General features: G+C 35.5%; 2 protein-coding genes across 4 annotated transcripts in view; one reads left to right on the forward strand and one right to left on the reverse strand.

The window, feature by feature from the left end:
* On the reverse strand, positions 1–22,434 carry LOC126815183 (trypsin). The gene is made up of 8 exons (XM_050540740.2): positions 22,343–22,434; positions 4,571–4,869; positions 3,061–3,309; positions 2,500–2,698; positions 1,591–1,727; positions 946–1,086; positions 586–737; positions 1–153 (listed from the first exon to the last, which is right to left on the reverse strand). The coding sequence occupies exons 2-8, from the start codon at positions 4,635–4,637 to the stop codon at positions 1–3; spliced, it is 1,098 nt and encodes a 365-aa protein (XP_050396697.1). The 5' UTR covers positions 4,638–4,869; positions 22,343–22,434.
* LOC126815526 (mdm2-binding protein) overlaps positions 11,182–26,189 on the forward strand; it is a 24,189-nt gene continuing 9,181 nt past the window's right edge. The window contains exons 1-10 of one of the 3 annotated variants that reach the window (XM_050541215.1): positions 11,182–11,295; positions 15,925–16,022; positions 16,365–16,441; positions 16,750–16,814; positions 17,462–17,513; positions 17,993–18,194; positions 19,646–19,854; positions 20,825–20,891; positions 21,320–21,440; positions 24,384–24,674. In XM_050541215.1, coding sequence (XP_050397172.1) covers positions 11,268–11,295; positions 15,925–16,022; positions 16,365–16,441; positions 16,750–16,814; positions 17,462–17,513; positions 17,993–18,194; positions 19,646–19,854; positions 20,825–20,891; positions 21,320–21,440; positions 24,384–24,674 — 1,210 coding nt within the window. In that variant the 5' untranslated portion in view covers positions 11,182–11,267. Of the gene's footprint in view, positions 11,296–15,924; positions 16,023–16,364; positions 16,442–16,749; positions 16,815–17,461; positions 17,514–17,992; positions 18,195–19,645; positions 19,855–20,824; positions 20,892–21,319; positions 21,441–22,608; positions 22,673–22,744; positions 22,827–24,383; positions 24,675–26,189 lie in introns of those variants that run through there. The other 2 variants (XM_050541217.2, XM_050541216.2) reach the window with 2 other exon arrangements.

Below are 26,189 nucleotides of genomic sequence, written 5' to 3' on the forward strand. Positions count from 1 at the left end.
CTAAATAACACTGTTGATAAAATTTGTCATTTCACCGATGTCGGTGTAAACACCAGCATTACCACTCAGTGCACAATTATCACCATACGATACAATTCCATATTGTACATATTTACCATCTACTGGGCAGAATAATGGTCCACCAGAATCTCCCTGAATGAAATAAAATTAAATGTATATCTCATTTAAAACTATATAATAAAAATTATTAATTATTACGGTAACACTGTCAAAGTTTAAAGTTACAATATTGATCTAGGAGATTTGTAAATATGACAACAGCTAGGTTTTAAATTATACGCACAGAATAGACGTAATGTCAAGTTCAGTCGCTACGTGGCGTTATTGCACAGCACTGAATTCAGTTGAAGCGATCGTTGTCTCTAACAGCGGGGTCCATATATCATCATGACAAGCCATGCCATGTCATGCTCCATCTCGGGTTAAGAAGACAGTCGACAAATCCGGAGTCTCCGGAGTGGAGTAAATACTGACAAATTTGGCCGTTTTCTTTTCCATGTAATTTAAAAATACTGTATGAGAAGAATCTTTCATATGCGCAGATAGTCTGTTACTTCACAGTACCTGACAACTATCAGCACCACCTGCCGGTCTACCGGCACATATCTGAACATTTGGATTAGTTGGTGTTGTATTTGGAAACTGGGCATCACAGAGAGCACCACTGTAGGTTGGCATGGTTACTTTTTGCAATATAGGAGAAGGATTTCCATTATCTTTAAAATGAAAAAGAAAGAAAAAAGAGACGAACTTAATTGTGTACCTGCTTCCAATTATTGATAATTATATTATAGGCGAAAGCAAAGTGGAATGATCTGTCGAGGAAAACATTTCAGAATAAATAGAGAAAAAACATGACGAAAATAGTTCAAAAGAGAAACAACTAAACACAAAGCTAAATATAGTGTATTATATCTTACTTACATGCAGTTCTTCCCCACCCAATCGTTGTACATTGAGCATTATCGAGTGAAGCACTGTCACCAGGTTGAGCTAAACAAATAGGCTGAACACAATCACTGTATGTAAGTGGTCTATCCATAGTCAATATGGCAATATCATTTTCTGAAATATATATTCTTGTCAATATTTGAATTTCAATGTGTCCTTTAAACAAATGTTTTTACTGAGAATTGCTACATTTACAATCCCGTTTTTCCGGACCCCAGTTTGGGAATTTCCTGCGTGGTTTCCCCTTTATCGGCGACTTTGGATGGGACGAAAAACCAAGGTACCCGTAACAAAGCTCTTGACATATTAAGAGTAAGTTATAGCACCGCTGTTCGGACAAAATTTCTCTGATAGCACACTGCATGACGCATGCACTCTTTCATTATCCTGGGCCCTTCGCGCTTTACCGGAGCAGAAAATATTTGCATTAATGAACTCGGTCAAGACATTCACCGAGTGAAGTTCTACACCTCATTAAGATGCAGGATTAATTTGTTTGAAAAGGCGTGACGGGCGAATGGGCGAAGAAACAGGCGGACGGCCCCATTTCAGTTAGTACCTTGCGTTCTCCTAAAGGTTGAGACTATTATTATAATTTCGCTATAAGGGGAAACAAACCTGCTGCAGCAGGAGGAACTTCCCTATAATCCGGGTGTAAATTGACAGCAGTCACTCCAACTTGTTGATCTTGTGATTCCTGTATATTATAATTATATTCCCCTACATAGACTGTCATATCTTCGGGTTTGAGAAACCTGTTGTAGACAAAAATAAGTAAAATACGAAAAGCACCAATTTCAAGTAAATCTGAAATCGAGGACTCTCACGTCTGATTAAATAAACAAAGATAGCAACGCAAAAAGCTTAGAAAGTACACCCACACAGCAGTATAGAAAGCAACTTATCTGAATAGAAATCATGGATGTTGAAAAATCTTGATAAGGACCCTTTTTGTCTTCAAGAAATATGATCTCTATTGTGTTCACCAAATACTTCACATCATATTAGACAAAATCTGTTAAAATCATTTTCGGAAAAGGGGGATTAACTCCGGAACGAAAGGTGCGGAACGCTCGATATTGACACGTTTCGTCCTATAATGATCCCAAAGCTTCACAACAGATTAAAAAAAAAGAACCAATTAACAACTGTAAACTTTATAACGTTCATAATTTTTTGGGAAGAGGGGGCTAACTCCGGAACGGATGGATGCTGAACCCAGAAAATCGATACCGTCTGTCCTCCCATAACCACAATACTTCACAATAAATTCGAAAAGAAATCTGTTCAAAATTGATAAATTTCTAACCCCACGAAAATTAGGTAAATTAACCTATTTCCACTCAAATTTAACGGAAGAAATAAAGAAAAAAGAATATGGGCAAGCATATGCGAAAATAGGTTCATTACCCATGATAAAGTACTGATATTTTCTGGGTGGAATATAGATGCATTATGGATCATGTGTTCCAAACTTCTTAAATTTTATGATGTTAGTCCAAGCTACATAAAGTTAAAAGGTTTTACCCTACACAATGTCCAGCTGTCATTACGTGAGTTTCGTCAATAATTGTTCCTCCACAAAGGTTGTTTCCCATTTGGAGTCTGACCATCCAAGGATATTCACAAACTTCGGCATTAGCCCCACCAACAATGCGGAATTGTCTTAAAGTGTTCGCGAAGTCCGCATACTTTGAAGCCGGATTCTTTGTGCTGATCCCACATGCTGTATAAATATAACAGATAAAAAATTGATAAATGATGCAATAAATTTTTCATAAAATCAAAAAAGTAACCTTAGCTTAGTCCAGATCCTCTAACTTATGAGAAAATGTTGGATTCGGTGATTCGATAGGCCTATTTATATGATTAGTAAGGAATAGCGCACCCTCATCAGAATATGATTAGACTTCTATGGATAGTTGGTACTACTTCCCTTTTTCAGTGCTCCGCATATAGAAATTTCATTTACGATTTACTTTAATATGCGGTGTTTTTCTAAAACTTTGACTACTTCCTAAGATTTTTTTTCGCACAGTGCTTGTCAATTCTGAATAAAAATAACAACAACTACAATAGTATGTCTACCTTTAACCGGTGCTGGGGTTGTTGTTGTTATTGTAGTTGTAGTAGGCGTTGTTGTTATTGTAGTTGTGGTAGGTGTTGTAGTTGTAGTTAGTGCTGGTAACGGATATGGAGACTGTGGTATAGAGGTGGTCGGGGCGTTGCAACATCTATCCCAGAGTTGGGTGGAGAAATAGGCACTGCTACACACAGGAACTGTGGACAGTTGTTTAACATAGTTACAATAAAGCTGACCGCGGATACTACCACAAGCTGTAATACAGATAACACACTGATGTAAATTTTCATAACGAGCTCATTGACATCAAGAGTTCAAATGCAAATTTACGATATAAGTATCCGGGTAGATTGTAAATGTAATGCATTGATTGATTTTAAATGAATAGAATACACACATTATCGTGCAAATACTATCTCAACACACCACCAATTAATTGGTACAAATATGCAATGACAACAAACTAGATATGAAATTGTGTCGAGTAAAATGTAGGCTTAAGGTGTGCTGGTATAGAAGTTGTGTTGGCATAATGTAAACAGTTTTATTTAGTAGAGTGGGGATGCTGTCTTTCGCTTGATGATTTGTAACCAAATAGAGATTCTAGATAAAGGAAATGGAAACTTAAAGGACAAGATTGGTGCCAGTCATTATCACATATGTGATAGAGCTGGTTAAACACATTCCAAATATAATTTTAACACAGAGATCATAGCTACGATAGCTGAGTAATACAGGTTTCCTGAATCGGAAGTGACGAACGCCAAAGGAAAACACGAGTCATACGTCTATATAACTGACTGATGTGACGAGTGATAACAGATACACGGCCGAATTTCTGCTCACTAATAATTCCTTCCAAGACCAAAAGTTGTACAATTCAATAAAGTAATTGAATGTCATTAGATAAGAGAACACGAAAAAAACCCAGAAATAGTCCGTAAATTCCCTTGTTTATATTCATTCTTTATCTTATAAAAACATGGTAATGCACGGACTTTTTCTGTTTTTCTTTCGTGTTCTCTTATCTAGTGGCAGTCAATTCTTTTTATGAATTGTCAGATATCCTCTCACAGTCTCACACAACAACTTTTGGTCGTGGAAGGAATTATTAGTAAGCAGAAATCCGGCCGTATATCTGTTATCACTCGTCACATCAGTCAGTTATATAGATGTATGACTCGTGTTTTCCTTTGGCGTTCGTCACTTCCGATTCAGGAAACCTGTATTACTCAGCTATCGTAGCAATGATCTCTGTGTTAAAATTATATTTGGAACGTGCTTAATTAGTTCTATCACATAATATGTGATAATGACTGACATCAATATTGTCCTTTAAATAAAATTCTGTCAATAGGTGTATATTTAATTTCCACACTGAGCACTTGTTTGGAAACTTGTCAGTAGACGTGAACACATTCAAGTTATGCCGACATTATAAATTTTCCACAGCCCAGATAATCTGACAGCGGTGATAATGACCCTCAAGTTACAATACCGAAAAAGAATACTAACACTGTTGAAGTAATCCTGATGTACATTTCCTTAAATCGTTGGCACCAATTGTTTTCAAAGACCGCATGGTTTGGTATACATCGTCTACACTACCCTTTTCTTCTGTCGATTCTAACTTTTCTCTTAATACTTCCTTCAGAATGTCTGCGGCTGAATAAACATGGTAGGGATCTGCTTCCAGTCTCAATGTGACCTGTGTAACATCTTGGAATAACTGGTTTCGTTCTGCGGTATCCCAATATGGCAGAAGTCCTTGGTAAACACCTCTGATGATGGCTGATCTGCTGGATCTCTTACCTCTATTAAAATACAGATAATAATAATAAGGTCTTCTATAACTATATCCTGTGTTGTAGCTGACCGAAACTAATGTATTACATATGTAGTTGTTATAAAAACTCATTGGTAGCTGCTTCACAAGATCAAAGATGGCAGCATTTGTGGAAGATGAAGTACGTTGCTGAGACTGAGTAGCGGGAAAAAAGCTGTAAGGCACTGCCCGGCAAGTAATCGTCAACAGAGAACAAACGCTTATGAAGAACATACATTTAGCAGCACCCGCCATTTTTGACGATGGAAGGTAAAAGTGTTTCTGCTGTCCATCAGCTGTTGATTTCCTTTTATATTATAATGGTTTGTTTGGATTATATGGTAAAAACCTATGTACGGTTCTTTTAGCTATAAATGTATTTGTAAATACAATGTACTGAGATCGTTATTTTGCACGTTTTTGTGGATATATTTGTGGTGTTTTAGAAGATTGTTAAAACAAGAAACACATAATAGAAACCACATATCTCAAAGGCACGACAACCAAAGAATTAATAAAAGCAAATGGGAAGATAACCCCCACCAAATCCATCTCCCCAAAAGGGTATGTTTATCAAGTAATTTGCAGCTGTGGGGAATCATACATTGGGGAATCGAAAAGACCCTAGGCATTAGAATAAAAGAACACATGTCGAAAACCCCCACCAACCAATCTGCCATTGCCGAACACCTTATTGAAAACCCGCGCCACGGAGTGAACTGGACAAACGACAAAAAGTTCGCAGTTAACTGCTACAACAAACAAACCGAAGAACCCATGAAGCAATTAATATACGTAGGCATTAACCAAAATTAAACAGGGGCCCAGTAATTTACATTCCAAGATGATGATCGCATCATTAAAATGTAGCTTACATCGTCTCAGAACAATTCATAAAGTATTACCCTTCAAGTTTTAATATTTTTTATTGTTTTTATTTTTGTATATTTCCTTAATTATTTACAAATTTACTTTTACTGCATCTTGTTTTTACTGTCAGGATTAACTGCTTGTGGCTTCAGTTTACCTCTATAATACCTGTTCTTTCATCTTTTATTATTACTTTCATATATAACCAATTTCAATGGCTTTGAGTTTCTCTTGGGTGAGGTTTGACCTTTTCTCACTTTTCAAGTCCGCAAGAGGCGGCTGAAGTCATCTTTATCATATGGAATTTAATAGTTTTGTTTTCTTCTCTTTTGTCATCCCGCAATATGAAGCGTCCGAAATCATGTGGAGTGATACAAGTTCCAACCGGAGTTCAACGTTTCATGAAATAACACAATTCTGATTTTGATTCTGGATGTCTAGTTCTCAAACAGTTCCAGAAAATTCGCTCCGCTAGACCCCACTTGCCGTTATTTTTTTAGATTTTACTACGGTTATTTTGTGAGTTTAATCTCGCGGCTGTGACTGAGGCTTATACGATCAGCTGATTCATTGTTCTGACCGGTGCGGAATTTGATTATAAACTGCATGCAATTCGGATTTTGCTCTTATCTGGATCGATGAGGTATAACCTCTCGACAAAAATCCCTCGTCACATATCACCATTTTGTACATAGACCGATTTCGATTCAGATTGTTGTGGTATCATATGTTTAATTTCGCTAAACTGTTGTGTGTAAATACGAAAATTATTAATTAGGTGTAATGACGAATCGCCAACCGAGCTGTGAATTTATGAGACCAAGTTTTTCGAGACCAGTTTTTTGCGTAGATTCCGAATCTGGGTGGTGATCAGGCGTTTGAGAGAGCGTTTTCGAGATATTTGGGGTCCTATGTCTACAATTGCGGAAAAATGTGATTATGTTGACATAAATGTTGATGATGTTATATATAAATAAAACATAGATTTCTAGGATTTTACATCTCTAAATAAGTGTATATGATGCCCCTGGACAACTGTTTTGATTTGTGGCGAGGTGGGGTGGGTGGTTGAAGGTGTGCTTGTGTTGATTTAAATGATGATGTTCTTAGAACTGGATGAAACATCTCTACAAATATGTGTATAAGATTCCGACTGTGTGTGTAAGGGGGGGGGGCGGGATGAGTGCTCATGGGGGGGGGGGGAGGGGGGCAACATGCATCTTTGTGGACAGCAATCATTTGGTTCAATAACGACCTTAAAAGTGTTTCTCATTAGCATTTCGTTCAGTACCTATATTTGGTCATTCAAAATATTAAATTATGATGGTACTTTTCAAGAGATCTGGAAATGTAAATAAAAAAAACACAGTAAATCAGACGTGTTTAGATATTAGTTTATTCTTAGTCTTCATCAGATTATTCAAAATCAAAAGTTCATAATATGAGCGAGATAAATATCTTCTTGGTTGCTTACCAACAGCTCTCATATGTCCTTTGGATATGCTTCAGATACCAGTTCACATTGTAAATCTTCATTCCAGCCATGTTATTTTTTCACCCAGAAAATCTTTCTTCTAGCGTCCTCTACTGATGTAAGTCGCGTTCCGCAATATTTTCTACCTTTGCCCGTCTCATTATCGATCAAAATGTGTATTTTGGGATCATCGTTTGCGAGGAGAACGATTTGGATGTCTATTTTGCCCGAGCAAGAACACAAAATACAATTTGTTTCAGCGCCTCCATTAATTTGCAATGCGAAGATGAGTAAGTTCTAGGATATTCTCGACATTTTCAATACTAATCTTGATATAAGTGTCTAGGAATATCTAGGCCTTCATTCTTTCAGTGGTAATGACCATCTGTTTTTCATTTACAAGACAATTCCAACTTTTTAACAATTTTTAAAGAGCTGGGACAGGCAAATGATATTTCTGATGACGTAATTACTGGAATAGAAATAATGATTTGTGCCATGTACGACGAAAGGCGACTTACATCAGTAGATGACATTAGAAGAAAGATTTTCTGGAGGAATTTTAATCGTTTCTTTCTTTATTACCATATTGCCTGGGTAATCTTTTGCTGCACATTAAATGATCGAACAAGATCACCTTGCGATACAATACAAGGCTGGAATGAAGATTTACTATGCGAATGGGTATCTGAAGCGTCGTATCCAAAGGATATATGCGAGCTGTTGATCACTCATAAAGAAGATATTTATACAGTTATCTTTTTGTCTTTAATCAGATTTTGTGAACAGACTACACAAATGTCTCACTGTCTTCAGTTTATTGTTAATACTAACTTCTATGAAGTAGTTATACATCTACATTGAATTTAAAATTCAGCCAATGAACAAACAGTCTTCTCTTGGATTTACTTTAATGAATCCGTTAGCTAACGGATAATGAAATTGACTTTCCAGCAACAGAAATTTAATGGACCGTTAACAAACGACACGTTACCAAGATAACAATCCGTTAGAGCTTAACGGATCGTTAAAATAACTTAGTTTTGAGCAACCGGCCCCTGGTCGGTTTTAGTGGAAGGTCGCGCCAGGGGTCGTAAAAAGGCTTTTGACCCTATGACGTCACACAATTGATTAACCAATTAGCGTTGATGTTTCTAGTGGAATACCCATAGTTCCGTGCAGCGTACGCTAATAACACGGCGTAACAGACCGCTTCATTGTCTAATCCCTTGCATCAACCGAAACGCAGGTTATATAAAAACTCTTCCAGGTCCTAGTGTAGTAGAAACACGTAAAACGAAATTTTGAACTATAAAAAACGAAACGAAATTATGATACATTCGGCCATCGGTCTGAGGCGAGCAATGGTCGATGGGTGCACATTAAAGTTTCTGGCGACGGCTACCTGTGGAGCCCCCTGGTGCAGCATGCCAATAGCTCTGTTCCTGTTTTCTTGTGTATGGCGTGGCATTTTTCCGATGTGAGGAATGTTGAAATTTTGATCTGTATTTAAAGGGCCAGAGTGCAGGGAATGCACGTGCAAAACGTGTGACATGAGACTGCTTAAAATCGTGGAAAAAGACAAGTGTTACAAAAACCACTGTAAGCGACCATAAGGAAAAATTAAATATGTCATTGTAAGTTCCCGAGAACTGACAAATAAATGTGCTAATCCCGAGAAATGTTTTTATTTTAAGATAAATTTTGATTGCATGAAAACGCCGGCGGTGAGCAGCATATAATTTTAAAAAATCACATTAGACCAAACATACATACTCTTCAAAAAAAGTAGGGGATGTTGAAATTAAAATAACTATGCAGGTTGCGATATAATAAATAGTCATGGACATTTGACATGCTTTGAGAGTATGTCCGTAGATGAAGAGCTTAACGCCCCAACAAAACCACTGAGCTGCACATGCGACGCGCAAGAGCGCCATACCCGTAGCAGGGGTTCATTGTCAAATTTGACACTTCAAGGAAGGGTTGATGAAAACTGCCGCGTGCTGGTTTATCTATCCATGTTTGCTTTCCTATTGGTTCTTGCATAAGATTTACTGTTTAGTTTATCTTTGCTTTAGTGTGTTACGTTTAATTTGATCGGGAGACGTGTACGTCGACGTCAACGTCAACCGACAACACTGCAAGAATTGGCCGTGGCACTGCAAGAGGAGTGGGTCAGATTGCCCAAATCGTGATTGGACGGTTGATTAGGAGCATGCCACGATGGATTGTAGAATGTCTGAGGATTGGTGGAGCAATTACTTATTATTAAGACAAAAATCAAAAACGTCCATTTTCATTTTTGACAGTGTATATCTTTGCGAGTGAAATCTATGGGGCCGTCAGATAAGCCGCCCATATGAACTGTTTATGTTCATGTGTAGGCAATTGGCCTGTTATTAACATACACTGGTTACCTCTAATAAAAACAGCAGTGCATTTCTGCAGTTTTGTATTGTTTCTGAATATCCCCTACTTTTTTTGAAGATAATCTTTAAGTGGCATTTAGTGATTGGGGTACACAATAACAGAACACAATTTTTATGGGAAACAATCACTAGTTTTATTCTAATAGCACGACGTTTCGACAAGTATCCTCTTATCGTTATCAAGCATCAACATGAACTCTTATATATTAAATCTAAGTTTACTAAATGTCATTGTGCTTGATAACGATAAGAGGATACTTGTCGAAACGTCGTGCTATTAGAATAAAACTAGTGATTGTTTCCCATAAAAATTGTGTTCTGTTATTTTTTTGAAGAGTATGTAACAAACGCACTTATGAGATAAACGCTGCCTTATTCACTATATCAAAGGCGATGCTTAAAGACTAAAGAGGCCTAAATGAAACATTTACAAATAAGATACAGTAACAACAAAAAGGGAGAAAATAAACATGACTAGAAAATACGAATAGGTTGTGATGGTAGGCCTATATACGAAAGGGGGGCCCGCATTATCCAGAAATGACCTGATGACAGGGGCGTAGTGACCCATGATTTTGCATGATGAAGAACAAGGTCCCGCCCGGACCCCCAAAAACAATATTTATATGCCTGCGGGGGGGGGGGGGGGGCTCCCGGTGCCGCGGCGTTATATTGGGCTGTGCGGAACATGCTAAATGACAGACCTTATCCAGCGCGCACGTGCTATAATAACCATTCGGCCATCCAACCCCCCTTATAGGATCTGTAGTATCAATACTATAATTAGCCCAGTATCAGTTAATTTCTCCATTCTTCTAGTCAGAAATTGTCAGCAACATGATATAAGATAGGCTATTTAATATTTGATGCCCGATGAATAAATTGCATTGTCCACACGGTAAAGAAGCACTACCATTTGGGTCTCGTTTATCATATTTAGCCACTACGTATTGCTCAGCCGGAGCTGTATAAAATTGTTTAACTTTTAAAAGAGATAAACTTTTATTATAAATTTTAATTGTATATATATAATATATCCCGTATTTTTACTTTTAAACTACCGGTATTTATATAATGACATATTTATTTGTGTTTATTTTTTAATATTATTGACTGTGATGCTTGTTTTTATTTATGTATATAACTATATTTATGGTTTCATTTGTCTGGTCAAAAATCACCAGATGTTTGGCACCATAGGCCCCTATAGTCCTGTTGGGGCTGACGTGCCATGAAACTCCATTTCATTCATTCATTCTCGTTTATCATAGCAATTTAATTTTGTCTACTCTCAGTCCATATGTCAGCTTATATATACAGCTGTTTTTAATATCTATTAATTTTCTGTCTTCATTAGCCCAGTCGAAGCAGAACAGTAGGACGTTAAACCCTATTTCAATTTATTTCATTTCATCAATTAATTTAGTACAAGTAAAGAAAAAAAAAATGTATTTCGTTCCTTGGAAATTTCCGTTTAAATTATGAAGCAACACATTTCTCCCGCCAAGTTAAAGTCTTGTATATCCAGACATTGTTTAACATCAAATTTGTTGTACCGAACCAAAAATCCTACTGACCAAGGCTCAAGTTTGATATATTTTGTAAACAAGCATGAAGATTGTACTCATTTTCTCACAACGTAAGAAAATTGTGATGTCTCGATGGGATGGGGGCTATATAAATCTATAATTATTGTAGTATAAGTCTACCAGTGTCCCCTACGTTTGGTGGCATTGTTATTTGAGAGCAGGTCTTTTGACTTTTCATCCCCAAACCGTTTCACCTCGGACTGATTCATCGCGGCCGTTTCATCCCAAACACCATACATGGGTTGTATCATCCCACTTGTTGTTTCATCTCATAATTTTTTTTTTTTAAAAAAAAGGAGTATTAATGAATTTTTAAAATTTAGTATCTAGAAATAACAATTACAGCACATGTTTTCGTATTTATTCGAATCCTAGCGTATTCATTACCAGGCTAATTCATTACCGGTAAAATCGGCGTATTCATGACCAGTATATTATAGGGTTGATTGGTTGGTATATAAAGGTGCTAATTAGTAATCATCAGTGCCAATGTCTATGGGTGTTAATTAATCAATTAAGACAAGACAATAGAAGGATTAACAAATTATAAATTATAAATACATACCTGTACATTTTCTATGCTGCCATAGATTACACTCTTCACACTGAAGACCTTCTTGTCTGGGACACACGGTGGAGAGAGAAAGAGAAATGGGGTTTAACGTCCACTCGACACAAACTAGGTCATTTCGGGACTAACATGCGGTTTAATTTTATTTCAATAATTCGCTTGCGCGTAGGGGTCTTTAGCAGTGGGAGGAAACCGGGGATTCGAAACCACGCCAGTCGACTCAATGACAGACTTTATGATACAGCGCGCGCACGCTAACCATTCAGCCATCCAACCCCCCTGACGCACGGTGGAACGGCAAGCGATACAAGGATCCATTGGAATTAGGCTATAGTTAACTTGATATGTATCTGAGATATCGATATCAAATGGTGAAAGTTTCATATTTTATTCGAAATATATACAAATTCCAAGCTTGCATCGGAATTGGTTTGAAGTTTAAAATACAAAATAACAAAGCCGGGATTTACAATCTCAAGCTTAAGATTAAATAATTTAAACAACTCAATAATAAAAAAAAACAATTTTAATACATCAAACACCAATCATTATTTAATAATTATCGTATAGGCTTCTATCCACACTGATGAGTACTAATTAGCACCTTTATACACCGACCAATCAACCCTATAATATACTGGTCATGAATACGCCGATTTTACCGGTAATGAATTAGCCTGGTAATGAATACGCCTGATACCATTTATTCACATTTTTCAACACATAGTCTGCAGAACATCATCATGATCTTATTACTATAGCCTAATCAAGTATAAGAAATTAGAATGGAGATGAATTTAAAAGCTTCTGCTTGTTTAATTCAAATCCATTCATTAAATCAGATGGTAACTACATACCACCACTGAAATCAACAGAGGGGTACTTTTTAAAGTTGCAATTTCATATTTTTAAGTTAGATCTATATTTTTAAAATTTATTAAAATAAAGCCTTAAAATAGATGGTATCTATAAACAGTCCTACATTGTTAAAGAATAATCCTATTAATCCTATAATTCACTATTGGCAGTTGAGAAATTGGCAAAAATATCATTTTCATCTTCAAATTCCAACGTTTGAAGATAACTACTCCATGTTGGAGAATAGAAAACAAGGGAGGTAAATGGAAGGTAATTGTGTTATTATTTCTGGTGTAAATGAGTTTTAAGTTTGAGAATAACACCTATGATCATATAATAGTGAGTTGACAACCTATTGAGCAAATTACATAGAAATAATTATGTTTTGACTTTCTTAGAAAATATGAAATTGTTACTTTAATATAATGATCCAATAGATAAGGCGAATATACTAAATGCCTCAATTTCAACATCATGAACATGCCTTCTCAAGTAAAGAGAGAGAGAAATGGAGTTTAACGTCCACTTGACACAGACTAGGTCATTTTGGGACTAACATGGTTTAATTTTATTTCAATAATTCGCTTGCGTGTAGGGCCGTAGGGGTCTTTAGCAGCGTGAGGAAACCGGAGGACCCGAAGAAAACCCACTAGGTTGGACAGGCAACCCTACTCCTTGACAATTGCCAAGTTAATAAGAACTTTAGAGCATGTAACAGCAGCTAAATATCTTGGCATAACCGTTACATCCAACCTAAAATGGGATAGCCATATTGACAACATCTGCCAAAAGGCAAATAGAACAGTTGGGTTTTTAAAACAAAACCTTAACATATCCAACAGCAACATAGAGAAAAAAGCCTATATAATAAACTGAGTAAGATCGACATTGGAGTATGTGAGTTCAGTTTGGGATCCATACCTACAGAAATGGTGCAGAGAAGATCAGCAGGATACGATCACTAACCGGTACCACAACACATCATCGGTTAGCTAAGAGAACGTAGCTAAAAGCGTTGCGATATACTGATGTGTTTGTTTTTAGCTACGATTGGATGCCTTTAGTTCCAAGTGGCAAACTCAATTTCTTTGTTAATGCATGTAACATCTTTAAAATAAGATAAGTTTATGCTATTATGAAACTTACAGAGGCCAATGTAGTGGCACAACTGGCGCCTAACTCCACCTATTCGCGTTTAAATTAATGAAGCGTTGTTTTTGTCTGACATTCACCGCCATCGAAATCCATTCATAGTTACAGTGCTTTAGATTGCCCTTTTGATTGACTGTTATAAAAGCCTTATATTTAGCCCCGCCTTCATGATGACAGCGTATCGTTTAAAAAGATGGCAGTCTTAGTAACAGCTTAACGCCTCGTTTTTAAAAACGACGATTTGTACCTGTTTCAGGTAAGATTATATGCTTAATTGTAGTTGGGTGTGGCAGAAATATTATAAATAACAATAATCAATCGTTGTTTTGATTAAAACTATTGTCAATTTTGTTTACAAATGCTGGATGCGAATCATTCCCGCATGTGCTACATTGAAGTTAATAGGATCAACTTTTATCTTGAAACAGGGAGGTTTGAGAGATAAGATTTGTTATCTAATCATCTGTGGGCTCGATGATCAAACAGATTAAGTTACCCTAATTAGAAGAAAGACGAAAATAGCCAACCAAGTAGTCAACATAGATGCAAAACACAAACACTTAATTCCAGATAGATTCACCAGAAAAATAAATACCAACTCTTTCAAACTACATCAGTGCAATACCACCATCAGAAAAGAGTCTTTCTAAATTCTATCCACGGACTATCAAAGAGTGGAATGCTTTACACACCAAAATGACATCTGTAACAAGTCTTGAATCCTACAAGAACTTACTGCTCATTCATCGAGCCGCTTCATTACAAATGGCACTTTAAAGCATTCTGGCACGTGATTTGTGTGCCAATTTTAAAATTTTCATTTTGTCTTAAATATTGGATATCAGAAGCCCAACTTTTCACGGTAAGATAACAACATCAATGTTGATTTGAATTGACGAATAAGTCGTGTTTGCAATGTCGAGGACTGTGGATGATATTGGGTTAGAGACTTGCCTCCTTTAACTAACTACGAGAACGCAGCTAAAAATGATGAGGTATTCTGATGTGCTAATTGTTTTTAGCTGCGATTGGCTTGGGTGCCTTTAGTTTCTCCTGGCAAACTTAATTTCTTTATTAATGCATGTAACATCTTAAAATAAATTAATTTGATACTATTAGGACTTATTAAAACATTTGCAGCCCAATATAGTGAAACTACTTTCATTTATCCAAATTGATACAGACATTTATAATTACGGTGCAACTTGTAACGGGTTAATACTGCTCCCGTATTTTGATTAGCTGTTGTACATGAAATATATTTAGCCAATCAGTGCCAGCTATTGTTGATTCGATTTATAAAAAATGCTTAATTGAAGTTGGATATGGCAGAAATGTAATAAATAACAATAATCAGTCGTTGTTTTGAAGATGGAATACGATCTGATCTCCATCCTACTCTGCCAGGTAAAACTGTATAGTGTGGTGAGAAGAAGTTTCTTATCTAGATGTTAAGGTGTAATATGGCTGATTGTGGACATATTCTAAATTCTTGCCCCAAAATTCAAAAGTGATTAGTATAAATGATTAAGAACAAAACACCATTAATCTGGGTCTGAAAAGTGGAAAAACATAATTATAAGTAATAAATGGAGGACATGTCTCACATGTGGATGCCCAATGATGTCTCTAATTCCAGCCAGGAAATGCTCGTAAGGAAACTCAATCCAGGATCTCTCCTCGATGGCGAAATGACTGCTGCTAATACACTGTCATAGGCTGGCAAGATTATACTGTACATGATTGTCTGAGGAAAACTTAATGAGTCATAGACCGACGAAAGATATTCAGAAGTACCATATACACCCATGTATTGAAATAGATCTGCATGCCAAGTTTCCCTACGAATTAGCTGCAGGCGAAAGGAATATTTTGGAGATACCCAAAGTTATGACCAAATTTAGATTACCAGATTAAGACAGCTATGTAGGACTTTTTTTATAAGAGATATTTTATTGACTATAAATGAGTGGGAGATTTAGGGCTTTGTGATGAATGGTACCAGTACTAATACTGATGTATACGTAATAATTTAGTTTTTTGACATGTCTCTTTACTGGACATGTATATTTCTAAAAGTGATTTCTTTATCTTACAGAAGATGAATATTTTCAGCAGTTGGTTGAAAATTATTTTATGTTATGTAACAAATCAGTTTTGTTTTCGTTGATTATTACAGATGAAAACTTTGACAAGGTAATAAAATTATTCCACTGTACACAATTCATATGAAATGTGAGAACTCTGGTAGAGATAACCCAGTCCAAACTAGTTCAACACTTGGCTGTAAATAGTGACAGATTTGGAACATCAAAGTTGAATATTATTAATCGTTCTGGAACACAAGTAACCACTTCTGATTCCAGGAGTTTTTTTTGTACTTTTGTAGGTATATGTAACTATTCATCTCCGTGATCTACAAGAAACTTTTTGTAGTAAATTTTAGAAAGTGCCTTAGTTTCCTTTAAACAGAGTTGCTAGTGGATGTACATTTTGTTGACTGGCAATATATATTTTTTCATTCTTTTTTTTTTACAGAGCGTGCCACTAGATGGTGATAATATAACTTGGTTTTCTAAAGATGAATGGCATGGGCAAAAAAACCTGCTGCAGAAGTATGAATTGAATTGGGTTTTAACATCCTACTTTTCTGCACTGACCAATAACTAAGTAACCCTAACCGTAATTAACAACACACATCTCCCTCCACTCCCCTCTCTCTCCGACAAAACACATAAACCACAAAACACAGACATTGTACATAAACTGGAAAACAAAGCAAGTGTCTGGGTCTGGCCATGACTGTCTCTGGACAAATTAGTATAAAATATGAATAAAATAAAGACAGATCATATATAATTGTTCATTGTAGTCTCAGCTGGTTATGAACTATAATAATAACTAAAGATATTTCTATTTTTAGCGAGATATTATCATGCACTTTGGCAGAGGCAATCAATTGTATGGCAGATTCCTTGGCATATTCAGGTAATTTTGTTTTCATATTTAAAGAATGATTAGGATACTAAACTTATGATGGGCTCTGGAGCACCCACAAGCAATTGTCGGTGACAGGATTTGTGACAACAATATATGACCAAATTTCAGTGTGGGCATATAACATTGATTTGACCTATTTTGTTGCTAGGATTTCCCAGAAAATACATGAGGAAACTTTTCATGATATAATTTTATAGAATGTTAGCCTAATCCAATAGGGGATCACGTGGCTAAGTGGGTAAGACGCTAGCTTGCTAGCCTGGAGGTCGGGTGTTCGATCCCTGCATTGGCCGAGAAAGTTCATCCAGATTTTCCGGCGTGGTTCTCCCTTGTCAGTGATGCAGGACGGAGGGCCTGACAAGGAAAGTTGTCTAGTCGTTCGGATGGGACGAAAAACCGAGGTCCCGTGTACTCATTGGCGTGCACGTAAAAGATCCCTTGGCAGTTGGAATTCGATATAAGAGTAGGCCGTAGTGCCGCTGTCCGGGCAAAATTTCCCTCATAGCACACTGTATGGCGTATGCCCGTCTTCATTAGCCCAGGTTAGGAGCAGAACAGTAGGACGTTAAACCCCATTTCATTTCATTTCATTTCCTAATCCAATATTATATTATATGATTGTTTTACCATTTAAGGAGAACCTGTCAAGTGTTATTTAATTTTACCAGAGGATGTAGATTTTAACAGGTTTGTTCTATATTTCTTTACCAACATATAAAACCCAAAATATTGAAAGGAAGTTGATAAGGTTTGTGTGTCTGTGTATATTGATCATTTAGTGATAAAAGTATACAAGATTAGTCTCAGATGAATTTGGTTTTAAATCTGATAATAATTATGATGCAATTTTTCGTACAATCAGGGACCATAATCCATGATATTATGGTCCGATTTATGCCAATATTAAAAGGAAACAAGATCTTTGCATGCTTAAACCTAGTTTTATCAAAGGATACCCTGTGAAATATGGCACTGCTCCATTCAATTTGGATTCTGATAGGCCTGTTTTATATAAGTGATGTCATCAAAGGTTCATTTATATTATTAAAAAGTGTGTGTATACTAAGTATAAGTTAAACAAAATGTAGAAAAACATTGACGATATGCTTTCTTTTTAAAATATTTCTTTAGAGGTGATGCTAAAAAATACCATTTTTTAATTGCAGTCATTTAGGATTGTATGGTGCTTTATATCGTCTGAAGCATTGGCACAATGTGAAACCAACTTTTGTAACGACAAGTGATTGTTTGACAGAATCTGTATTGTCATTGACACAATTCCTGGAAGCTGATATCATTGATGAAATGAAACTAGATGAAGAAGAGTCTGTGATTTGGTCGGGAAAAGTAACAGTAATGAATAAAATAGTAAGATGTTCACTGCTTTGATAATTATCTTCTGTTTTGTAATAAGAAAAATCTAGGTGTTGGAATTGCACATAAAATAAATCCAAACCTTTGATAAGGTGCCCCACCATAAAAATATTTCCAGATTTATCAATAATTATACCTATATACCACAGTATTTATATATATGACCAGCCTTAACTTAGTTTCTCCAATTTATTGTCACTATATAAATAGCCATGTTGTATTTAACAAGTTATAAACATTTAAAGTGCAATAATATAACCCAAAATCGTAATGCATGGGACAGTCTGTCTTGATTATTATTGATCAATAGAATATACAATAGTACTGTAATGAAAGAATTAAAAAACAAACCTGTCATTTTATAAATGAATAGTAAATAAAGTAAGTTGTGTGAACTATACATGATAATAACAGATGTCAACTGTAACTGGTATTTAATTAATAATAAACTATATAACGGAGTAAGTAACTAAAAGTAGGAGTGTATACGTAGGTACCAGTATATTTATATAAAATGCTATTTAAGAATAGGAAAATTTTGCAATGTCCTGAAACTATCCATCTCTATCTTTAGAGAATTTAATACTTAAACATACATTATGCAAGAGCTAAATCCGCCTATCGCAGGTCTTTCTTTAGGCCTGAAATCTTATCTAAATTATTAATTAGACATTAATTAACTTATCCAGACCATAATCAACTCTCGATGTCAAGGCTAGCCTTTGATATTGACTGGATTAGAATCCTATATGCTGCAAACGCTCATTGATAATTAAATCAAAACAATGGATAATCGAGACTATGCTTTTTAACGTACTAACTTTAGTAATGATGAACGGGGCTAGGCAGAAATTTACAAAGCTGATATCTCGGTTCATAGTGGACCAATATGACTGAAATTTTCAACAAATTACCTTTACATTATCTAGTTTTTAACTATTACAGCGAGAACTGTCAACTCTTTATCTAATCTCCCATAATGTATCTTTAATAACACTCAAGATGCATGGACATTGTAATAGTAAGTACAGAAAAATCGAACCACACAAAAACAAAACCCACAAATGAAATGAAATGTCCAACTTTTCTAATAAAGACAGGCCCTCAAGACTTATATGCAAACAAGACACACAAACTAAATTAAACATCAAAATAGTTTGAAGATTTAAGAATATATCATTTTATAGTAGTTTAATCAAATGTGTACAGGTGAATCAAATCAGTTTTAAAATTATGAGTCCTATAAATAATTGATTAAGAATGATATTTTTTAGTAAAAAGAACCTGGCTTAAGTAATTGAATGTGATATAAAATAATTTATAAACAAAGCGATATGCCACAAATTATTCATATCGATCATTCCAAGCATAAGTGATTTCACACTCACATGAAGTAATGATCTGGGTTTTTTTTGCTGGTCATGTTCCTTTTTTATTTTCTACAGGAAGATAAAGGCTACCAATTCGCTGGATTTAATTTATCATGTGATGATATTGAGTGTTTAGAGAAACGTTTATGTTTTCATCACTCTGGTCAACCTATAACAACAAAAAACAAAGATACCTTCCAGTTTGGTAGAATGATTGAAATATTAGATGATGTTGATATGTCCACTATACCTACATTTTTACTGACACCACTCACCTTAAATTTGTATCCTTTTTGTTCATGGGCAAAGAGGTGGAGATAACCTTGGATATTGGAAGAAAAGTCGTAAACCCTTCTAAAGAGTGTAGGTACAAATAAATTCCTAATGGGAGACCGTATATTTGTGTGAAACATCAATGGCACAAGCAATGTGTGTTAGCACAGAGGACTTTATATGTGGGTAAGCCACAAACCTCTCATATCTTCTTTGATTGGCATTTAGTAATTGAACATATTAACACAAGGTACAATTTTATGGATACACAATTACTGAGTTTGATACTAAGTGACGTCTCGACGAGGATACTCTCGTCTTTATCAAGCAAATGATACAGGTATGTTAATAGTAGGCAAATATACTCTTCAAAAAAAAGTAGGGGATATTCATCAGAACCAATACAAAACTGCGGAAATGCACTGCTGTTTTTATACGCCCACATAAAGACAAGAGTATCCTCGTCGAAACGTCGCTTAGTATCAAACTCAATAATTGTGTATCCATAAAATTGTACCTTGTGTTAATATGTTCAATTACTAAATGCCAATCAAAGAAGATATACGTCATCAATATGGAGATGTGGCTACCAGACTAATGAACCAGATTGTGAAATCAGAGGGCAAGTATATCAGATTATGCAACAATTTATTATCTTTGTTGCATATTCTGTATATATATTTGCCCATAATTCACATATTTGTATCATTTGCTTGATAAAGACGAGAGTATCCTCGTCAAAACATCGCTTAGTATCAAACTCAGTAATTGTGTATCCATAAAATTGTACCTTGTGTTAAACCTCTCATACTTTACAAATATACCTCTTGACATGGCTGTACCAACTATTCTACTACACCATACTATTGAAGCTCAAAGTTATAAATATATTTTATAACAATATTGTAACATGTAATTTTAATGTACAGTTTAAAAGATTAGTGCTTCTTTATTTTTATTAAATCTTTAATTAAAATACAGACATATGAACATAGAGAATATGGCTTCTAGAATATTTCTACAAGATGTACATAATCGTCATGCTGGGGTAATCATTTTATGGTATTCATCATCATATTCTAATAGAAATCACCAGTTTAATATATTGGGGTTGATATATAATTAAGTGTACATTATTTTATTTTACATAAATATAAATCTTCTTAGCTCAGTCAATAAGGTGCTTGACACTGATTGCTTAACCAAGGGTCAATTCTGGTGTGGGCAGAGAAAGTTCCTCATGATTTTCAAGTCAGAATTTTGACTGTCATTGGTACAGAAAATCAAGGTTCTGTGTACACGTAGGCATGCACATAAAAGAATCTTTAACGGTTGGAATTCGACAAAGCAGGTGGAAATGTCACGATCCATCAAACTTTCCCATGTAGCACACAGCATTGCGTATGCCTAGCTTCATTAGCCCAGTTGTTGTAGAAAAGTCGAATATTAAATACAATTTCCTTTCATTTGTTACAGACAGCATTAGTAGGACGAATAGCTACATATAAATCAACAGATATACCAACTTGTGGTTCAAAACATTTGAAGACATCGTTTTGGAAAGAAGCTATAATGAATGACATAACATGTGTTCAAGGTAATATTTCCTCAAATGTTCTCTTAGCCTCCGAGTTAAAAGACTCCATCATCAAGATAATTCAAAGTTTGAATTATATTGATGATGGAATTTTTAACTCAGTATTATTTTTCTTCCCTGCCTTCATTGAAGAGTTTGTCTATCTGTCAGTCACAAATTTTTGGAACACGTTAACTCTGCTTTTGATTGAGGTAGAATATTGAAACTTGGTGTAGATGTTCATGAGGTGAATGTCTTGACTGAGTTCGATAATTAACATTTTCTGCTGAGGCTTAGCAGAGTTCAACGATGAGTATTTTCTACAAGGCTAAGCAGAGATAAGCAGTTTGATTTATTGAAGCTTTGGAACACAATGCTTTGATTCTAATTGACAGAGTGGCACAGTTTCATTACATCACTTCCTTGATTAAGGGCGTTGAGCAGTGTAAAATGCACATTGTAAACTAGCACTGTAATTTTTGTTAACATGACATTTTTTGTTATTTGGGGTGATAAACTACATATTAAAATCACCAAAAAAATACCAATTTTATTTACCATCTATGTTCCAAACTTGGCCCAAAAACATGATAATAAAGGGTGTTGATGACAACAATAGTCAAATTTTCTCAGTTATGCCTGCATGGATTTTCATGAAATTTGGCATAACAATGCCAATTGCAAGTCCAAAAAAGCCACTGGACAATTTTCGGCTATAGGCTGTGGTTTGTCTGGTATCCATGGAAACACCAAAAAACAATGAGTTTTCTTGGAAGTTCTATTAGTACATGCTATAAAGATTTATCGATAATCCCCCCCCCCCCCCAGTAGATTAAAAGTACAGGTTATAAGCGACATTTCGACAACAAAAACGTTGTAAAATATCATCTCAAACTATTTTAAAATCTTTATTCATTATTTACCTTCAAATGTCCACAACAACTTCTAAAATACAACAATTCGGACGTAAAAAGTAAATATTTACTTCAGTGCACTACTCCACCGATCTAAAAATCATTTTATACATTCAAAAATGGTAGTCTTTGACCATCAAAAAATGAAATTCAGCCATGTTCCAGTGACGATGGTAGACCTGGATAATCGTGTCTTGGCGGTAATTCTCTTTTGACATCATATATAGATAGACGCCAATGATCCAGTGTGAAACTGCTGCTGGATATGGCCATGATTGTTTACAGCGGATGACGTGAATGGTGTGTACGATGTCATAATTTATTCAAGAACTGATCAAGGTCGGGGAAACCTCCTTGTTTGCTATAAATAGTTTTTTTCTTTCCGCTTGTACCTCCATTATTACACAACAAACGGTCGGACTGTTATGTGTCCTCTGGGTTATTTTACACATGGAACAAGTGTGCAAAGTCTTAATAAGATTGGTATTGAAAAGTTAGTGCGTATCTTAGACTACTCAACGCCCTTAAGCTCCACGATGTGTATTTTCTTGTCAGGCTAGTCAGAGTGATAAACAAATTGATTACTCAATGCTTTATGAAAAGATCAATGGGTATCGTCTATTTATTCTGGCATTGATGCAGGTGAAATCAAACTCACTGTTGACTTGATAGATCTGAAGTATTGCTTGTCAGATCTAGCTTTAAAAACTAGGAACCTGTTAGATTTAGTTAAAATAAGTTAAACATTGATTTTGGAACACATCCAAGTTTAAAAAGTGTTTAGAAGTGTTTCAGTCTTCAGTAACACAGAGATTATATATTTACACAGTTTTACTCACTGTTTACCGGTGCTATTACTTCACATATTAATAGATGTTGTTGGATGGGTGTATATTTACCGTCAAGTAATTTTCTTCTGGTTTTAATATGCAAAAAAACAAATTATGAAACTCAACTAATTCAAGTATTTAAAGTAGCTATATCTCTAACTTAATTATGAAACTCAACTAATTCAAGTATTTAAAGTAGCTATATCTCTAACTCAATATCATCCAAAATCTTCGACATTGAAAACACGATTTATTTGTCGCTTTAAATCAACATTGATGTTGTGATCTTACCGGGAAAAGATGGGCTTCTGATACCCAATATTTAAGACAAAATAAACATTTTACAATTGGTACACGAATCGTGTACCATAATGCGTTTCAGCGCTATTTGTAATAAGGGACTCGAAAAACGAGGCTAGGCATATTCCACAAGTCATGTCAAACGGTAACGCTATATTCTTATCTGGAAGAGCATGCCAAATAAATACTATCGGCGTAGAATGGAAAAACCAGACGCTAGAGATTGAAATTCGATTGAGAATACTGGGGTATTTCGCCGAACCTAACTGATTAGAAATTACATTCATATTACATTCTTTTCCGGCGTGGTTCTCCCTTGTCAGTGATGCAGGACGGAGGGGCTGACAAGGAAAGCTGTCTAGTCGTTCGGATGGGACGGAAAACTGAGGTCCCGTGTACACATTGGCGTGCACGTAAAAGATCCCTTGGCAGTTGGAATTCGATATAAGAGTAGGCTGTAGTGCTGCTGCCCGGGCAAAATTTCCCTCATAGCACACTGGCGTATGCCCGTCTTCATTAGCCCAGGTTAGGAGCAGAACAGTAGGACGTTAAACCCCATTTCATTTCATTTCATTTCATATTACATTCATATTACATTATTGCATGCGTTGCGACCCATTTGTGTCATTTTCTAGGTCCCAAATATTAGCAGCTTAGCTCCTTTAAGTAACATAATATACAAATTCTATCCTACTTGTTTTTTTATTTTCAAGATTTCTGGTTCTATAGGAACTCTGTGACTTCTGCATCTAAATAGAGTAAGAGGTGGTGCTTAGGTTTAAAAACTCATCCAGTGTTACATAGATAAAGTTGTAAACTCCAGTGTTCAACAACTGTATTAAAAGATTAGTATTGTTTGTCTCATAATGAACTATTCTATAAATTTTAACACATCTTTTTTCTCTTCATATTATTTTCAGAACCTGAAGAAGAGCATTTACCTGGATTTCAATATCTTCATTTTATTGTGACCAAACACCCTGGTAAAGATGAACATGATATGGCACCATTAAAACTAACTGTACTTAAATCACCTAAAGAAATAAATAAAAACTTATTGACTGTTTTAGAAAAATCTGAATCTGTGACAAGTGATAGTGATATGAAGACAGATTTTCTTTCTAGTTTGCCCTGTATAAATAATCTAGATTTAACTTTACTTCATGATCATTTGAATCAAATACAAGTTGGTCTGTTAAAAGAATGGATAGGTATGTACAGAATTTGATGTTTTCTTATTTTTCTTTTACAATCGTTAATGAAGTAGTTAAACAACATGAATCCTTTGTATAATGCTTTATGTAAGAGCTAGTTAAATCTGTCTATTGCAGCCTGCAGGTCTTTTTTGTCCCCCGCCTTTCGAAGAAAGCAGGGGACTATTAAAATAGGTCCGTCTGTCTGTCTGTCTGTCTGTCGTCCGTCCGTCCGTCCGTCACAGGGGACTATTAAAATGGGTTCGTCTGTCTGCCTGTTTGTCTGTCTGTCCACCCACCCGTCTGTCCGTCACACTTTTTGGGACACAATAACTCTTTCTAATTGCTTAGGGTTAGTAGAGATAAGCAATTTGATTGGTTGATGCTTTGGTACACGATAACTTTAGTTCAAATTAAGTGAGAGTGATGAAACTTGGTGTATAATTTCATTACATCAATACCTTGACTAAGTTCGATATTGAGCATTTTCTGTTCAGGATAAGCAGAGCGATAAGCTATTTGATTGGCCGAGACTTTGGAACACAATAACTCTCCTCCTGATTGAGCTAGAATGTTCAAACTTGGTGTAGGTGTTTATGAGGTCAATGCCTTGATAGAGTGCGAAGATGAGCCTTTTCTGCTTATGGTAAGCAGAGATAAGCAATTTGATTGGTTGATAATTTGGGACACAGTAACTTTGCTTTTAGTTAAGTGAGAGTGGTGAAACCTTATCTATAGTTTCATCACATCAATATCTTGACTAAGTTTGATTATGAAAGCATTTTCGGCTCAGGGTAAGCAAAGCTATAAGCGATTTGATTGGTCGAGACCTTGGAGCTCAACAACTTTGATTCTAATTATGTGATAGTGGTGAAACTTTGTGTATAGTTTTATTACATCAATACCTTAATAAGGCTGATGCTGAACATTTTCTACTTAGGCAAAGTAGAGACTTCAATCTGATCTTTTGAAACTTTGGAACACAATAACTCTCCTTCTAATTGAGGTAGAATGTTCAAAATTGGTGTAGGTGTCTATTACGTGAATGCCTTGACAGAGAGGAGCAATTTGATTAGTTGAGACTTTGGAACACAATAACTTTGGTTCTAATTGGGTGAAAACGATGAAACTCTGAGTATAGATTCATTATATCAATACAGTGACTAAGTTCGATGATGAGAATTTTCTGCTTAGGCTAAGCAATTTGATTGGTCAAGACTTTGGAAAATAACAATTCTGCTTTTTAATTAGGTATAGATGTTCATTAGGCAAATGTCTTGACTAAGTTCAATGATTAATATTCCCATTAATAAAGCTAAGCAGAGCTAAGCAATTTCTTTGGAGTGATAAAACTTAGTGTACAGTTTCACTCACGACTAGGTACTTCAAAACCTGATCGAGTTTAATAGTGAACATAAATGTGAAATTAATTAATATGTGTCATCTGTTGGCTTGGTTTTTTTTTTATTTCGGCGGTGGACATCAACCTCACTGTTGGCTTGTTCATAAATTCATTATGTATTTTTGAACTAT

This window comes from Patella vulgata, chromosome 3, assembly GCF_932274485.2.
Source record: "Patella vulgata chromosome 3, xgPatVulg1.2, whole genome shotgun sequence".
Taxonomy (NCBI): domain Eukaryota; kingdom Metazoa; phylum Mollusca; class Gastropoda; family Patellidae; genus Patella; species Patella vulgata.

Excerpts from the sequence above, each read along its gene's own strand:
- LOC126815183 (XM_050540740.2), bottom strand. The coding sequence starts at position 4,637 with ATGCGGTCTTTGAAAACAATTGGTGCCAACGATTTAAGGAAATGTACA. Across the intron at positions 738-945 it reads TGGGTGGGGAAGAACTGCAT|ATAATGGAAATCCTTCTCCT; the intron begins GTAAGTAAGATA and ends TTCATTTTAAAG. Across the intron at positions 154-585 it reads GTGGTGCTGATAGTTGTCAG|GGAGATTCTGGTGGACCATT; the intron begins GTACTGTGAAGT and ends TATTTCATTCAG.